The 18,618-nt window shown below is 37.0% G+C and overlaps 3 protein-coding genes across 3 annotated transcripts; 1 reads left to right on the forward strand and 2 right to left on the reverse strand.

The window, feature by feature from the left end:
- Positions 1-5,175: 5,175 nt before the first annotated feature.
- LOC126593454 (GTP-binding nuclear protein Ran-3) lies at positions 5,176-7,670 on the reverse strand. The gene is made up of 8 exons (XM_050259535.1): positions 7,434-7,670; positions 7,230-7,299; positions 6,677-6,733; positions 6,433-6,550; positions 6,123-6,212; positions 5,833-6,012; positions 5,669-5,746; positions 5,176-5,530 (listed from the first exon to the last, which is right to left on the reverse strand). Exons 1-8 carry the CDS (start codon positions 7,434-7,436, stop codon positions 5,461-5,463), a joined length of 666 nt encoding a protein of 221 aa, XP_050115492.1. The 5' UTR covers positions 7,437-7,670; the 3' UTR covers positions 5,176-5,460.
- A 1,414-nt stretch (positions 7,671-9,084) lies between these two features.
- LOC126593468 (uncharacterized) lies at positions 9,085-11,359 on the forward strand. Its single transcript, XM_050259554.1, has 4 exons — positions 9,085-9,243; positions 9,324-9,412; positions 9,539-9,629; positions 10,920-11,359. The coding sequence occupies exons 1-4, from the start codon at positions 9,206-9,208 to the stop codon at positions 10,948-10,950; spliced, it is 249 nt and encodes an 82-aa protein (XP_050115511.1). The 5' UTR covers positions 9,085-9,205; the 3' UTR covers positions 10,951-11,359.
- Positions 11,360-12,315: 956 nt separating this feature from the next.
- Positions 12,316-12,947, reverse strand: LOC126593463 (uncharacterized). The gene has a single exon (XM_050259544.1). It carries the CDS (start codon positions 12,882-12,884, stop codon positions 12,519-12,521), a length of 366 nt encoding a protein of 121 aa, XP_050115501.1. The 5' UTR covers positions 12,885-12,947; the 3' UTR covers positions 12,316-12,518.
- Between the last annotated feature and the right edge of the window lie 5,671 nt (positions 12,948-18,618).

The following is an 18,618-nucleotide window of genomic DNA, read 5'->3' on the forward strand; positions in this document are numbered from 1 at the left end:
TGAAAATAGGTGACGCAAATCAATATGGTTCTTCCGTTATACTTCTGTAGTTAATGTGGCACATATATGGGTCATTTTTATCACAAATGATCCTTGAAATTGACATGCGATATTAAAATGGTCCATGAAATTGACATGAGACATTAAAATGGTCCCTAAAATTGAAAATTGTTCAATGTAGTCCTGCAAGTACGTGTCTCAAAATCAATGTAGTCATTATGTCACAATTCTGTAAAAAATTATATTATCATAAATGTGTAAACTTTTACAACTACACTATAATTTTAGTTACATTAGAGATAATCAAAGGTTTAATCTATCATAATCTTAACTCATCACTTCAACTCCCTTACTACAGAAGTTAATCCCAAGAGCTTAGTAATATAATTTGTTTCACTTAACCATATTCTATAAATAAACATTTAGTTATTTGTGTTACCCGTGATTACAAGTGAATATTCTTAAAACAGTCGACTGGTGACCCTCTGAAAATTTCAAACTCATTTCTTATTAAGCAAAAAAAAAAACGTTTCCATTCATAACAGACTAGCATTCTCTTTCAATTGATTGTAAATCATGGTCTCCAATTATGAACAGTTTCAAAACCAAAACATAGAATGGGAACTCTCTGTTTGGTGTGCAACGATAGTTTAAACGTTACATGTGCAACTAAATAACCACCTCTGGCAAAATACACCGTATTTTGAGTGAGAAAATAACCACCTCTGGCAAAATAACAACCTCCGGCAGTAATGTACAAGAATCACAGGCAGAAGCAATGTCAAATCCGTACTTCTCTCCACCCACAGGCCACAAGCACAAGCCAAATCCCCCTCGTGAATCGAGGACCTGATTTTTTTTCTTTTTCTTTTCCAGTTACATAGTTACAAGCCCTAATTTTTTTTTTTTTTTGTATATAGCAACCCTAATTTGTTATTTCTATATCCAGTTCCACTGGTTTTACTGTTCACTGACATCCATGATGACTATTTTACAGAATGAGATCGACTCCAGATCTCGTTGACCAAGAGACTCGGACCGTTCAGAGAGAGAAATATATTTGAACAGTTAAAATTTTTGGGTTTTTATGAAGTGTGCCTGTAAGATAAGCTAATGAAGGCCGTGTGATTGAAATTGAGTGATCAATCCGCGGACTCCAAACACATAATCTGGAGTTGATCTCAATCCCTATTTTCCCACCTTTTTCTACCTTCCCAAGATTTTCTCACAGGAACAGATATTGTGAAGTTGTTCAATTGTTAAAATTTACAGTTCACAAAATTGTAAACGGAAACCAAACCAAACAACAAATGTTACATTTTCCATTGTGACAAATCCCAAATGTTTCTTTGTCTACTTATGTCTGTTCCCAACAACCATGACTTCCAATTTGTATATATAGTTTCAGAACCCATCTTATTCCCTAGCTTACGGAGTAGGATTTTTTCCTCCCTCATTGCCTTCCCTCCGGTCCCCTCCTTTCTCTCTCTCTCTCTCTCTCCTCTTGGTATTTCTCTCTACAAAGAGGTAATACAAAATATCGATATGGCTTAATTATGAGCGTTCAAATAAAAAAAGACCGGAAAGAAGAAAAAATGGAAGGAAAGAGAATCTGAATCTCTAGTTTAATTTCTTGTTAAAAATATGAAAACATATTGAATTTTTATTATATATTGAATTATGTGTGTTTCTACGTACATTCTAAAGTATGAATTTTTTATACATCTAAAGTAAAAAAAAAATATGTGTGGAAGATCCAGGCACGTGGTATTGCATGATACAATGCAATTTTAATGTTTACTAGTACGAATTAGGCAGATGTTGGGGGAATGTTTAAACAGACAATCATGTGACACTCAAATATTTAATTTGATTCAGTTGTAAGTAATTGTCACCAAAGATATCACATTATAAATAATACTTCATCACATTACTATCCCTCAAGAAGCACAAGAGGTATCGCGATCAACTTTTTTTTTGGGGGGAAATGATTTTCAGTGCACCTTTGCTTTCTGTCTTTTAATTTCTTTTTATTTTGTTTGATTCAAAAAAATTGAAAAAAAAAAAAATGTACATGAAAAAAAAATTGTGAATAGGGGAAATTCATGGAGAGGAAAGTCATTATATAGCTTTAACCGTATTTAACAACAATTTTGTTTTTTGTTTTTGTTTTCATTCTCTTTGTGTCAGTGCTAGAAGGGAAATTCAGAGAGAAAGGAGAGATAAAGAACGGGGAGAAAGACGTAGAAGAAATTTTACGAAGGCATACGAAATGAAAACTAAAAACAATTTTAAGTAGTTTTTACTTTCAAGATTTTTCTTACGTTCATTCTTCCTTATTTCTTTCCCTCTCTCCCTTACCCTTCTTTACCTTTCCTTTCTTTCATACTCAATACCTCAAGCACAAAAAGTAAAAAGTAAAAACAAAACAATTACCAAACGAACTTCTTAATTAGCAAGTGAATAAAAGTAGGTAGCTGAGAATATTAGATGAGCTATATAGGACCAAAGTCTTTGCGCTTTCAAGTGACATGAAGTTGAAAGAAAATAAAGCATGGGATTCCAGATCGTCACAACTAAGCTGAGAGAGAGAGAGGTAATGAAAAAAGCTACTACAAGTATGAAGTTATGAATGGTGGTATTAAATTCAGGTATAGTAGCATGAGAAATACATGCATATAGCATAGACAAAGACAGTTGCTTGCTATCCTTGTATTTATGATAGTCCCGTTATGCGTAAGGCACATGCCTCCTTTACAGAACTTGTCCTGTTTCAAGTTTACATGAAATATTTGTAATATAAGCATACCACACAGCAGGCCACAATGAATTCCTCTCGTCGCCATCATCGTCTTCATGCTCCACTTTACCCTACCATGAGGATCGATGAGGAGGAGGAGGAGAAGGAGCCCCCCCCCCCCTCCTTTCTCCATATTTATTCATATGAATTCGTATCTGAATTTTGCTTATGATGGGCAAGTATGTTGAGTCGCAAACTCAAATGCATTACTCACACACGCACACATACAAATGTACCGACCACATAAACCTATATATGCATTTTAATTAATCGTTGTATGAGTAAGAAGCAGTAAGTATGATTAATTAGTTAGTGAGCTAGGGAACGTAAGAAAATGCGACTCTGCCTAATGAGTCTCACGTCAGAAACCTGAACTAGTTACATACAAATTATATTGGATGGTTTCACTTCTAATTTAATAAAGTAAACTTTTTGTGAAAAAATGTCGCACTTATTGGTTTTGACATGGAGTAATAATTAGTAGTGTACTGTTGGACCGTTCCTTTAAAATCTTAACATGTTAGTTCGTATATATTTGTCACAATTCGATAGAGTATCTATCATGAAATAAATTAGGGTTTAAGAAGTTAGAAAACGCATATGGACGTCGGTACTAAAGCTAAGAGAGAGAGAAACCCTAAGAAAAAGAAAGAATAGCCATTTCACAAAAAGGAAGCAAGACAGTGAAAGTCACTGGAAAGAGAGCCCATTCAGGATAATAGCAGTAGAAGATACTTTTGAAAAGATGACAATGGAAGCCAATTGGGATATATAATTGTGGCCCTGCTAGGGCTAGCCTTAGCCCAAAGCCATAAACCCTAAACCGGACCGACAACGGACAGCGAAAGCCACCCTTTTTGCTGCCATAAAGCTAAAATTACCTCTTACTCGTGAGGAGCAGGAATGGGGCCTGTGATCCCATATGAGAGCCCCTGGAGTTTTGGACGGTGCCCTTGAAGTTGAAGGGCCACCCCTACAGCCACAAGGCACAGAAAGAAACATAAGATATCATAGACTGTCACAGAACATGATGGCAAGAGCCAAGACCAGCTTTCACATGCCCCCACACTCCTGGTTGGAATGATGTGGATGCCCTAGTTCTAGTTGTATGTACACTCACATTGAACACAATTGTGGTCTCTTTGAGTGTGCTTCGAACCGACACCGACAGGGACTAGACCTTGCGATCTTTGGTAATAATATTGGGGCTCAAATTGGGTAACCGGGGGAGCCATATCATTTACTTGTTTTCTGAAATGAACAATGTTCCTACTAGCGAGAGATTCCTTGTAGGCGCCTTGTCCTTGTTAGGGTAAATTTTATGTTAGGTTTTAAGTATTAAAGTTACCACTCAAACTATAGTCTAATGTATTCAACTCAGTTTGAAAGTACTAGGTTATAGATTATGCTCTCGTGAATGGCCAGATTGAAGCAATCAACCATATATATCCTTATATATCACAGCTTAGGTTTCAAATAATGATTCTGCACACTATAACAATCAATCATATTAATAAATGAAATTAAAGTTTAGAAGGGACACGACGTCTTGCACAAAGCGGGACGGTGAAGCTATCGAAGGAAAGTACGCCACGCTTACTAAATGCTTGCATATCTTTGGCTATATTGGGTTCCTGATACACGGCAAGTGGGTTTGGGACCTATGTTTTGTGTGTTGTGTGTACGGCCCAGAAGCACTTAGCCAGAGCCAGCAGAGGGGCACTTATCTCGTGCCATGTGGACTTCACATGTTGTGATGAGGCAAACTTATGCTGTTGAAAGGTTTGTACTGCAGTTAACTGCTGCCTTCCCTTGTGTTCTTAAGACAAGACACAAACACATGATTGGAAATTTGGGACAAACACATAACACAGACATGATAAGGCTACTTGGCTTCCCCTCCTTGTTCTCGCAGACAGATCAGAAAAGCACGTACCATATGCGCTTGTTATTGCAACAAGGGCAGGGTTTGTGCTAGAAAGACAACGTCAATATCGTCGAAAAACATTAACATTTGAGCAACACAAGCTGCAGCCTTGTTGCGAGACTGTAATTGAAGTGATTAAGAGCGTTTAAGCATGCACCTGAGGTTCTTCGTTGGTTCAATAGTATTTACACCTGCACCAGAGGACGGTGTTTGAACTCCTCTCGTCCAATCCGGTTCGTATCAAAAGATTGTAGCCTTGTTCGACTCAACAGAAACTCTCAGTTCCCTCAATTTCAGTTCAGATTTGTGGTAGCGTCTCGTAAATTCGCAACCCTAAACGAGTGCAAGATTTTGCTTTGCTCCGAAGCGAAAAGCCTATGGAATTATGATCTAAAATGGTTTTGTGCATGCCTTTCATCTAGAACCAAGAACAGGGAACTAATCAATCTATAGAAGTTCGGAAACAATCGAGTTCCGAAAATACACTATTGGCCTTAGGCAACGCAAATTCAAGGAGAAATTTACTGGAGAACGAACATCCATACGATTAACTAACAGCACAACCAATGATAAACAAGAGCTAATAGTTGCTGTAGCTGAATCTGACTAAAATAGGCCCTGTGTTCTAAGTTCTAACACATGACACTTTGAAAATCAAATCCCAGCAGAACGAATGAAAGCCATGTCCTAGAAGAAATATGCCACGGTCTATTGAAATGCGTCATCTCCCCGTCTATTCGAATGCCTCGTCATCGTCATCAGGAAGAGGCTGGGCAGCTGCTGCCGCAAGCTCAGCTTCATGCCTGCATGAAGCAACAATGACCGAGATGAGACAATTTTCATCTTCATGCTGAATCCACGATGTTTGCATTGAAAAGTTACTGATTTCAATGTTAACATCAAAGAAGATTCAAGTTTATTAACATAGAGAAAATACTTACTGTTGTTGGGCAGCCATGTCAAATTGCACTTCTGGAGGAGCAAGGGCCGGAGACTCGACGAAATGAAGATTTGCGTCACTGAAGTAACAGCAGCAGCATTAATCTCAATTACTATTATCGATACGCTATAGCAACCAAATAAAAATGAGAATCTTTGTAATTACCCTGCAAGCTTCCTCGCCAAGTAGAGGAAGGGTTTCTCAAAGTTGTAGTTGCTCTTGGCTGATATCTCATAGTACTGCAGATTCTTCTTTCTGTGGAAGGTAACCTGCTTGGCTTTAACCTGCCTGTTCTTCACATCAACCTTGTTGCCACAGAGAACAATAGGGATGTTCTCGCACACACTGAAATCGTAACGTGAGGAGTCAAATAAACCGAACCACCACCAACTAATGTAAAAATAAAACAATAAAGAAACATTAGACTTGACACAACATTAATTTAGTTAACTCACCGGCAGAGATCACGGTGCCATGTAGGAACATTCTTGTATGTCAACCTAGCAGTAACGTCAAACATGATGATGGCACACTGCCCATGAATGCTGCATATTTCAACGGAAAATTTTAGGTGAGACCATCAACTAAGCAGCACAATGAACGGGCAAATAACTTAGATAGGTAATCACGTATAAAAGAAGTTATAAGATACTGTAAAATGCTTTGGGAGCCATTAAATATACACAAAATCAGTAATGCATCACATGATTTTTTATGTGGATATGAAATATCAAGAACAAAAGCAACAGGAAAATTTTCACTTACTAGTAACCATCTCGAAGACCGCCAAACTTCTCTTGCCCAGCAGTGTCCCAGCAGTAAAAGCGGATCTTTCCACAATTTGTGAAGAAGTCCAGTGGATGAACCTCCACACCAATGGTGGCTGTTTGCAAAGAAAAGTAACAGAAAATGAATGTTAAGTATAAGCGAACATATCAAGGTCAAACTAATTATAACAACAAACTAACAACACGGCGCAATGGAGAGAAATGCCAGAAAAGTCTCTTACGCTCATATTTCTTCTCGAATTCACCAGTGAGATGCCTCTTCACGAAAGTGGTTTTTCCTGCACAACTCATCACCATTCAGTTCAAATCCAAATCGCCACACAACATTATAACTTGGAGAACAGTTAAAATTGTTTCTTCTTTCCTAGGCATTGTCTCTCCAAATTAACCGGTGTTTAGCTTCGAATTTCTCTGCTCTTATCACTGGTTTTATCAAAAGAAAATTCCAGGAAAATAATCTCATTTACAGACAAATAAATGTAAAATCATTTCCCTCTAAGAAGATTGTTTATTTCCATCAATATCAATTTAATTCGATGGTATCAAATATCAAACCAAATATTGTGCCTTTTCAATTTACTAAATATTTGTAAATATCCGAACAATTAAATCAAATTCTTCTTAGGGAGGGAGTGTGTTATAATTGTGCCAACAAAACCCTAAACCCAAAATCTTATCAAAACCCTAATTTTAAAATTGCAATAATCTGCCAACACAGTCGATGAAAACATCAACTCAGAGCATAAGAAACAGAACAAGGAAACGGAAAATTACCAGTGCCTCCATCGCCGACGATGACTAGCTTGAAGCTCGGATAATCAACAGTCTGTTGGTTCGGCAAAGCCTACGGGAACAAATTCAAATTCGAACCAAATCATCGATCACCAGCTTAAACCCTAAGCCCTAAAAAAGCAGAAAAAGAAGAGAGAGAGAGAGAGAGAGAGAGAGAGAGAGAGAGAGAGAGAGAGAGAGAGTTACCATTGGGGCTTCGAGGCGGCGAGTGGCGATAGAGAGAGAGAATCTAAGAGTCGCAGCCGAGTGAGAGAGACAGACGGAGACGAAGGTGGCGATTTGAGTATGGAGGTGGGCAGGGAGCCTACTTTTATATGGCTTGGCTGACTCTGCGGCTGGCTTTAGATTCACGCTTTCATCTCGGCCTTTGGATCTCTTTGCTTCTGTTTTCCTCAATGTAAGTTCTAGAAGAAACCATTTTTCAAAAATTTATGGGTCCCACATCTGTAGGTCCGGACACCTGGCCCTTTCCATTTTGAACAACTGTATCCATCGTGGAGAATTGGGGACCAACTACAACATCTATTTTTTAAAACACGTGTTTTAATTTAGAAACATTTTTAGTATGCATCGGTATATATGATACTTCGTGAACAATTTTGAATCATTGATCGCGCATTTAGATGGCGCATGACATACCCCTGACCAAAATAAAACTTTTGCAACTTTACCCGTTTTAGCATAATTTGGATTCCTTTAGTTGACTAAGTCAGCGCGCTTAATTTTTAGATTTGAATTTTTTCTCTAAATTAAGGCAGTTTAGAGTTTTGTATTTTTCAAAAAAATTAAAATGGCTCTGATATCCTAAAAATTAATTATCCACAGTTTTGAATTTGAGAATTCAATATAACTAGCCTCTTGCCACACGCATACGCGTGTGGCAATTGACATTTTTATATATTTTTTATTTAAATAATTAATTTACATATTATTTTTTTAAAAAAAAAATTAAAAAAAAAAGAAGAAATGAATTAAAAATGTGAAACCACCCACTAATGTGGGAGGTTTTGTTTTGTTTTTTTTCTATAATTTTAAATATTAAATTCATTCAAAATAAAAATATGGTTAAATACTTTAGCTTCTTTTGGTTCAATTGTAATTTATGAAATTCTTAAAGGTCAATTTATGGTATTTTGAATGTTTCACCATTTTAGGGTGCTCACTTTATGTATATAGATATAGATACAAAAATTTTGAATTAATTTTTTTCAAGAATGAAATTAAAATTGTAAATCTTGTTTTACCAGCTATCTAATAATTACCATTATTTTATCCGTCTTACATGTGAGTTTGAATTACCCTACCTCGTACAATATGGGTGCGTTTGGTACGTGGGACGGGACGGGACCGGACGGAACGGGACGAGGCGTTCCGTCCCGCGTTTGGTGTGCCAAAAATTGGTGGAACGGGCTGTTCCACGGGACAGATTTTGGGTGTTTTTGCGTCCCACCTCCCCCTTTGGAACAGGTTTGTTCCACGTCTGTGGAACACAATGTTTTACCATTTTAAGACAAATATACCCCATGTCTTTTTCAAAAATTACACCTTCGTTCCGTCCCGTCCCGTCTGCGTACCAAACGCACCCTATGGTACTTTAAAATATTGTAAATGATATTACTTATGACAAGATGTAAAAAAGATGCGTAAATAAGGAATTTCTCAAATAAAAGACAAAAGTAATTTCACCTTCAATTTAATGATTTATTTACAAAATATACATGCAGTTCAATATTTTAATGAATAAGTTTCAGTGCGTCTCGATTGGAAACTCACATTTCCCTTAGTAATAATAATTCTTTTAAATTAATAATTTATGCGAGGAATGCAGTTGGAATTTTATATATATTCTAAAGGGCCCGATAAATTGACCATACCGCACCGTTTCAATTAGGCGCAGAGAAGTAATCGGACAATACATCTCCAGATCTCAAATCCCTTCATCGACCCACCCACCCGCCATGGCCTCCTGGCCCGCCTCCTCCGATCGCTCTAATCAGTTAGTCCCGCCAAACTCATCGAAATTTTAATTCCATTTTTAATTATTTATTTTCGTTTTATTCATGGAAATATTGATAGGGAGGGTGCTGCTGCAATCCGAAAGAGACAACCAGGACATCAAGTCAAGTTCTTGATTCCTCTTATATATGCCCCTGTTCTTCCCCTCAGTAAGTTTTCCCAATTTTCTCAACTTCTTTTTAAATTTAATTTTGTGATTTTAATCTGTATTTCCCATCTGGGTTTTTTTCCCAACAATTTATTATTATTTTTATGTGGATGTTTGATTTTCTTAGTTCGACTCTCATTGCGGAAGAATCCGGTTGTGCGGGACCGCTTGTTTACTGCTGTGCTGGTTGGAGCATTTGCTCATGGCTTTTATTTGGTGTATCCTTTTTTGTACTTTAGTATTTTGGGGATTTATAGATCATATATTGAATGGATAGATTGGTGCTATGAGAAATGACATGTTTTGATTGCTATAAGTTACGGAATGAATGCGAATTGGTGGAAGAATTAGTAACTTAGGTTTTAAAATGGAACCGTAGTTTATAGATTTTCGCATTTGCTGCCAAGATTTTGGATATTTTTTGTCCAAAATCTTGGCAGCAATAGCGAAAGATGTCTGTTCGAATAAGATGGGGCTTGGTTTTGCTAACATTAGAGCATGTTCTGGTGGTATATGTAGGTGAAAGGAGCAGGGTAGGGGAATTGGTTTTAGAGAATTGTTCGATTTGCAAGCTAGAATTTGTGGTGTTGATGTGGTGATGGTTTGAGCCAACCCCACTTAGTGGGATAAGGCTTGGTGGTTGTTGTTGTTGTTTGTTGTTGTTGTTTGGAGATATCAACTGTTGAAATATATTGGCTTCGAGTTCCGTAGATGTTGTTGTTGTTGTTGGTTTTTTATGTGGTGATGATATGGAGATATCACCCGTTGAAATAGATTAGCTTCGAGTTCGTTTGATACACATGACAGGCTGACTTGTTGTGGTTCCTTTCGAAATTTGAAATTCTGTCTTTGAGAAGAAATCCTTGTGTTTGTGTACAGATAAACGCGTAAGGGTAGCGTTGTGGCATAAGATATTACTTCTCACTCAAATGATAGGGAATCAAGAATATACTCTTGTAAATTGCTACTCATGAATATAACATTTATCTTATTCTTCGAGCTCTTTGTATTTCATTCTCATCATGTCTTTGTTGTCTTTTCCACATTCTGTTTGACTTATGTAAAGATAAAAGTATAAGTGTAGCGTTGTGGCATAAGATACTAGGGTTCGTTTGGAAGTGTTTTTAAAATGACTGGTAACGCTTTTTAGAGAAAATGTTCTGGGTTCCAAAAGTACGTAAAAGGGCTTCTTGCAAGAAGCATCAGTTATGTGCTTCTTGTAGGAAGCACTTCAAGTGCTTTTTCAAGATTTACTTACATTTTTACTAAAGATTGGATCCAAAAACACTTTCACAAAAACCGTTTTCAACCATTTTAAAAGCATTTTCAAACGAGTCTACTTCTCACTCAAAGTAATAGAGAATCAAGAACATACTCGTACTTTTGTAAATTGCTACTCATGAATATTACATTTATTTGATTGTTTGAGCTCTTTGTATTTCACTCTTGTCATGTCTTCGTTGTCTTCTCCACATTCTGGTGTGTTTATCCTTAACAGACATATTCAGAACTGATCTGTATGATGCTGAGAGCAAGTAAATTTCAAGAGCAGGGTTTGAGATTATGCAGTAGCTTACACCAACGTGAATCGTTTTGCGGGTTCTTTCAGCTCTATGTTCCAACTGCACCAACATTTACTTTAGGCTATTTTGATACATTGTCTTAGGATAATTTCAGATTATCTCCATCTATTATGGAGCTATATTGATAACCACATACTGCGTTTCTTCTTCTTTTCGCCGGCGGGAGATACAACCGCAATTACTTTAGGCTATTTTGATACATTGTCTTTGGATAATTTCAGATTATCTCCATCTATTATGGAGCTATACTGATAACCGCATACTGCGTTTCTTCTTCTTTTCGCCGGCGGGAGATACAACCGCAATCTGTTTTCGGCATATAATTGCTAGTGAATAAATACAAATGAGTGAACTGGTTTTGTCAATTGTTAGATTTGTTATGGTTGCAGTTATATATGCTAACATTGCCTGCCTGTCTTTTTCTTTGGCTTGCATCTGTGCAGTAGGAGAATTACTCACCTATGCCTATGATCGCAAGCCAGTGGAGCAATGTCATGTATTTCGATTTTTGGTACTTAAAATTTTGACTTCTTACGCAACACTGTGCCTGTGCGTGATTTGCTTGGGCTACAACCAACGTGGCATCCCGGGTGCATAGAAGTTCTCCTGCGGAGTTTGGCTTCCGATACGTTACATGTATACTTTTTGGTGAAAATATCCCGACCATGCCCCTCCCAAGTCCCAAGCACGGTGTCCCTGTCACGAATCATGAGTTTCATTACCCATGTATTCGGTGCGATAGTCACCGGCATATTCCTAGTTTGGATACTTTTCCAAGTTGTAGGATCCTACCAACGATCCAAATATGCCACATCCAACTTGACCCAAAAGAAAAAACTTGACCTAGACCTTGCAAGGCGTTTGTAGTACGCCATCTGCATCCGAGGTCATGTGTTCTCGACTTCTCGTCATTTCTCTTCCCGAATATCACTAGGATTAATTATTGATCTTGAACAGTTCAATCAATGTAAACCAATTACGTTTATAGAAAAATTAACGAAAAGTTCCCAAAAACTTTAGTTTTAATGAAAATAACAAAATAAAGGTGTAAGTGAATAATACAAGAATGACTTTTTAAGGTAAAAATATCTTTAACGTTAAAGTGAATAATATTGAAAATGTTTCATTCAAATTCCCTAAGTTTATTAGGACATCTACAAAATGCATTAAAATTAGCATTTTATATTTTTTGGTTAAGCGGAAAACTCTTTAGCGGGAGAGATGTAAAACACCCATCTTAGAGTATGTTGTCGATACTTGATCAGTTTTTGAGATTTGATCTCCCATCAATTTGGCCAATTTTCCCAATTTACAAACCAAATTTAAAACAAAAATCATATTATTTATAAACAACATCAATAATTACAAGCTTAATAGTCTAAATCACGCAACTAAAGCGTTAATTACATCATGGACGTCACCATCTTTCACATTTTTCACCGCCCCTAATCCTACTTTATCAAAAAAGAAAAATAGATTCTTTGGGGCAAAACATTATTCTCTCATCATCTCTAAATCGCCGGCTCATAGATCGGACCGGTTCCTGAAATCGGAGGCGAGTCTGTTGGCGATCGACGAGTGATACATCGCGTCATGATACGTCTCCATCTCGATCGTCTTGATCCGGAGCTGCCGCGCCTTCTCCTCCGTGAAGCAGCCGGGCGCGAACCGCGATCGCCTCTGCTTCGAGTCGGCTGCTCCGCCCTCGTCCTTGTCGTCGGACTCCGTCTTTGCCTCCGGGTCAATGTAGTCGGGTTCGGAGGACCACCCGAAGATCGGGGTCCACCACTTGGACGGCGAGCCTTTCCCGCCAACTGAGCTGGGCCTTCGGTGTCCGGCGGCGCACGGCGCGGTTAGGATTGGACGGAAGTTGATGAGATTAGTGGACATTTTTAGAGAGAGACGTTGGATTTGGGAATTCGGATTACCAAAATTAACATTTTTGACGGTTTGGGGGTTTGGATTCAGAATTTAAAGGGAAAATTGGAAAACGGATAAGACAGGACGCGTGTCAATGAGAAATTACCGGTCCATGCACCGTGTGGGGTCCATCGTGCGCTTTTGATAAATGCATTTTACCGGCTATTCCGGTCTCCCTGTTTCTGCGCTAAGGGTTTGGTCGCGTTGATAGCGATGACTAATTTGATTAGACCTAAATACCCTTGACTTTGCTTAACCTAATTATTTGGTCCTGAATAAGACTATGGGCCGCCTAGCTAAGTTTAGTTCTTGAGATTTTACCTAATTATTTATCAAATTAATTTTAACCTTGGTTTCATCTTTTTAATTCATATTGTAGCAACTTCTTTTGATTATATATTGTGTCTTGACAAGTTTAGAAAATCCGTTTAATTTAGAGATTGTTTAGTCATTCAGATAAATTAAGAAATAAACAATTCATCATTAACGCTACTTGTACATAATTACTTATTAGTTTGGTATGTATTGATGATAAATGGTATTCAAATCGAATGAGTTATATTTAGCATGTCATTATGCACACATTTATTGTTTCTTTATACTAGCAATATTATATTTTAAACTAATCTAAAGTTCCGAAGATGGAGATTTGAAATTAATACATATACCGAGAAGCACGTATGTTTTAACCAATGTAATTACGCCCACTTCTACTTCGTGCATTCATTGTGGAATATGCATTTTTGTGCTAATATTGGTCAACCAATGCATTTTTGCAGTACTGGAAAACCACACACTAATTGACATACTCCGACCTATAATGTTCACCTGGACACCTGAATCAAACTATGCTGGAGGTGATAAAACCAACACAGCTCAATTTGAATGTTCGGGTAAATATTACGGATCTGGGTGTATCATTAATAACCAAATCAACTCCTTTTGATCAAATTATATACACAGGTGAGCTAGAAAAGAGAAAATCTCCCTTGCTTGAGCAGCAATCTGGATCACACAAATAACAATTTAACTTGTTGTCCAAGTTGTCCAAATCAATAAATCATACATACAAACACAAAAAACGAGTTTTTTTTTCTTTAAATTCGCTCTCGACTGGCTATTTGTGACATTTCCAAGATAGGAAGAAGCCAAGTTATCATTCAAAATTGGTTTGGACATGCAACATGTTGAGGAAGTTTCCCAATATGCTGTCCGGCAATGAGCTTATCAGCTTTCTCGTCTTAATTGGCCGACTGCCAGAATAGCTACGTCGAAGTCAGCATGGAATATTTGGATCGATGCTAAGCGCATGATTTGCATGATGATGTAGAGCAATATCAAAGATGCATGCTTCGTCCATATTCTGGCATCTCAAATACTTTTCGTGCCATAAAATTTGACAGAGTACGACTCTGAGTAACAGTGACGGATCTAAGATCTAAAAGTCGGTTGAGCTGAATTTACGTACTACTTAACAATTGGCAACCTACGGATGAATAAGTAAGCAGACATACTTGGGCAATTGTACAAGTTATTTAGCACCACAAGTTGAAAGCTTGGATAACTTGAAGGGAAGAAATAAAAAAGGAGCATATTTTTACTAATTTACTAGAAAAAATGGAACCTCCTAAAAAATCAATGGAAGCAAAACTTTGCAAAGTAAAAACAGGAGAACTTTAGATTTGAATTTTTTTGCAACCCTAGACGATTTTCCATTGAAGATTCTCTTCTCGCAGCGCTGAAAATCTCGACTAAAGGAGAGAGCAACAGCGTGGTGAAAGGCACACCCAGAACAACGTCGGTCGACTGATCATCATTCCCTATTGAGCAACAAAAATATTTGTGCTGTGAAAAAAGAAGAAAGATAAATAGACTTGGCCTCCTCCATTAACTCAGCAGCTCCCGCATTTGTATGAGCTTTTTTTGTTTCGTAGATTCATATCATTAATTAACATGTACACATACTTAGATTAAACCATTGCATCATGGGAAGCTTTTCAGCGTAGGTGTTCAGATGGATAGACCGCGGTGGCGCAGGAGTCTGGAGTCTGGAGAGACTCTTGCAGCCTTGCTGTGAATGTTGTGTTCTCCAATGGCAGGAAAAAGGTTTTGCCTTTTTGTCAAGTTGAATTGTATGATGGCGTAAACGAACCGTTTTAGTTTTCAACAAAACCAGACGAACCATTTTATTTATTTTTTAATCCCACGTCGAAAACAATGTTGTTTTGTCCTGGGTATTTAAAAAATAAAAAATAAACACAGCAGCATCATTGCTGCAGCGAAGCACCACAAATCAGAACGAACCCCAGATTCAATGAGCAGAGGCACGGAATTTTCACTCAGTGACGATTTCTGACGACCCCTCTTTGTGCCTCTGTAGTTTCGCCTTTGACAACCCCAGGTTCATGGACTCAAGATACGCTTCCTTTTTCCTAGCCAGAAAATCTGCGTCATCTTGCTTCTCAATAGTAGTTGTGAGATGCTTGGAATAGTTACATCTAACTAGTTACTTTATTATTTGGGTGCTTTATTTCAATTGTCAATACGAAGAGTCTAATCTAATTGCTTCTAAGAGAGTACATGATTTTTTTTTCCCGGACCGATGATTCATACTCAACAATATGAGCAGTGAATATTAAGAAAATAGGAGGGCGGTTTGGTCCCATAAAGATCATTCGTCGTTAAACCCTAAACCCAATAAGAGTACAAATATTGACAACATGGAAAATTATACACGTCGGCCCTAGAAATCGAAAGTTTTTCCCATCTCTGCAGTATATAATATATACTGATCAGTGCATGCCTATTCATTGAAGCCCAAGAAGGAATAATACAAGTCCAAAACAAAAAATTGCCCACTATATAAACAAATCTTCTAGCCCAGAGAAACCAAAATATATAAGCAGTAGGATCACAAATTAAACAAGTTGAATTAAGCTCCTATATTTTCCATTAGCATCTAATTACTGACAGTTTTCCCTCTTAATCCAAGCTGAACAAATCAAGTACATTTTCATGTATAAAAATGAGTGTCATAGCTAGCACCAGTTCTAGAGAAAGATCGATATCGTCCGGTCTAACCTAACTCATATCTTGTTGTCTTTCGTGGGAGGAGTCAGTCCTTCTCTGTATAAATCATGGTTTGACACTTATCAACATGTGATTAGTAAGTAGGAATAGTTTCTTCTCAAATAACGAGCCGAGTATATATTTTCTGTATTCAATGACTGCTTAACTTAATCAAGCAGAGTTGAGGACCAGGATGGCATAGGGCTACTTGTACCAACTCTTGCAGCATTAATATCACAACTTTCATGTTGCGTGGCAGCTCCTTAATGCCAATCTGTTTTCACCTAAACAACAAAGAGTTGGCTGATGCTTGGGTTTGGTCATTGACGGCAACTTTTGAGATGATTAACAATGGAGGTGGATTGTCTACCTTCTCATTTCCATACTCTTCTCATCCCCTTCTGTGTGGTCATGATTAAGTCACGTCAATATTTTATATTATTTTTTTATAAAAATAATAAAACAAAAAGTAATAAGAATATAAAATATTAACGTGGCTTAACCGTGACAACACAAAACAGGAGGGGATAGAAAAAGTATGGAAATGAGAGGGCAGACAATCCACCTCCATTAACAATAATGTAATTAGGTTTTCTTTTCAAGCAATGGTAGGCCAGTTATACGATGGTTAGGCTATCTTCAACCGAATGGGCTATGTTTAGCCCTTCTCCAGATTATAGTCCTACAATAAATTATTTTTTAATGAACAGTGTCATGTCATATCTATATACAATCTCCAACCGAAGAGGGCTATTTTTAGACCCCTCAATAATTTATTATTTTAAGTTTGTTCTTTAATTTTATTGATTAATTGAATTAAACTACCAAATTAAAATAAGGTTTATAGACACATTTTGAGGGTCACTTGTCACTAAATGTGTTTTAAATTTCATGTTGTTTAAGTTTCATGTTATTAAATATTTTAATTTTACTTGCATGTTAACAACTTAGATATTAAAATGAGGTAAGATAATATGAAAGAGTGAAAATGATATGAGAAATGACTTAGGTATTTATAGGAAAAAAATTAGATTTTAAAATTTTTTATTTTTAAAATTTAGTCTTTAAAAAAAAAACTAAAAAAACCTACATGACGTCATCTAGCAGCACATATGGGCCCAACTTTTAGGGTTGGCTGGCTAGCTAGCTATGTTTGCCCAGTCCTCTGGCCAATTGGCTATATTTTGGTCTAGAGGGGCCCAAATTTTTTTGGCCTTGCCTTCTATTGGAGATAGGTTTTGTGTTAAAACGGGTTATATTTTGGCCTATATTCCTTTGGCCGGCTCGGTTGGAGATGACCTTAATTGTTTGTCCCTTGATACATCTTGCATGCATTGAAGTTCAAATGTCAATGAAGCTATCACCCTTGCTAAATGTAGTGGTCCACTCTCAAACTTTGAGACCACAAACCCACATGAAAAATCAATGCATTCAAATTTCAAACCCTAATCTATAAAGATAGAGAAAATATTCCAGCTACTGTGCTTTATATTTGAGATTTTTGTCGTTAAATTTTGAACAGTGCATTTTCGAGGCTCCGGAATTCCTGAATCATACTAGGCATTGCAATAATGAAACTAAAAGTTCTTTATGAAGTTTCATTCAATGAACTGATGGTGAAGGTGGAAGGGAACTGGAATAATCAATCAGGATTCTCAATTGGATACTTTGGAGGGGGTCCCAAATGGTCCTTATGTTTAGCTGCTTTTCTAGCAATTCACTCTTCTTTGCTAACCATTTCTATCATGTGGGCTGACTAGGCTTCTCTTAGCATCTTCTTGGAAATTTTCTACGCATATAAGAATATACCTTCCTTGCCTCTTACCCGTCGACCAAAGTATCCATCAATTAATCACCATTTTTCTCTCATTCATCCCGCAACTTTTCTATTGTATGGCATTGGAACACTGATACATACAATATCTAATGTACGTGTTATGAGTTATGATATGGATGGATAACGAGTGTAAGCTGTTCGATTAAAAATATGTATAACCAACGCAAATATTATAAGTCATAAAGTGTTTTGTATTATTTAATAATTTATTACAAATTACGGTCTGACTCATGTAAAAATTCGCATGAATGAGGAGTCTATGTTTTGAAGGGTTACGATCCTTGTGCATAAAAACCAAAGAGAGGTTTACATTGCCCCATTAATTGGTTTGTGTAACCTAACCTCTAGACTGGGAGAAACAAAAGCTCACGAGCTTGGAAATGAAAAAGGAACTTTATGTCCCATCATATGTTACTTTTCTGTTTTCTGAAGCCTAATCATGGGGGCCGGTTAACTTTAATAGACAAGATTGTCTGCCTTCTTTAGGTGTCATCTCGTGTTTTTTTATTTGTCACAGTTAAATTACATTAATATTTTATATTACTATTCATTTTTATCTTATTATTTTTATAAAAAAATAATATAAAATGTTAATGTGATTTAACCGTACAAAACAAAAAATCACGAAATGACATGAGAGGACAGACCATCCTTGTCCAACTTTAATCTCTATATGTGCCAGAATATACGCAATGCATTTCACATGGTCGGCTACGTGTCATAATTCAAAGTGAAATCTACATTCTTTGTTGGCTCCTATGTCGTAGTCTCCTAGCTAAGTTATTTTTAAGTCTTACG

The sequence above is a fragment of the Malus sylvestris genome, chromosome 2, assembly GCF_916048215.2.
Source record: "Malus sylvestris chromosome 2, drMalSylv7.2, whole genome shotgun sequence".
Classification (NCBI taxonomy): domain Eukaryota; kingdom Viridiplantae; phylum Streptophyta; class Magnoliopsida; order Rosales; family Rosaceae; genus Malus; species Malus sylvestris.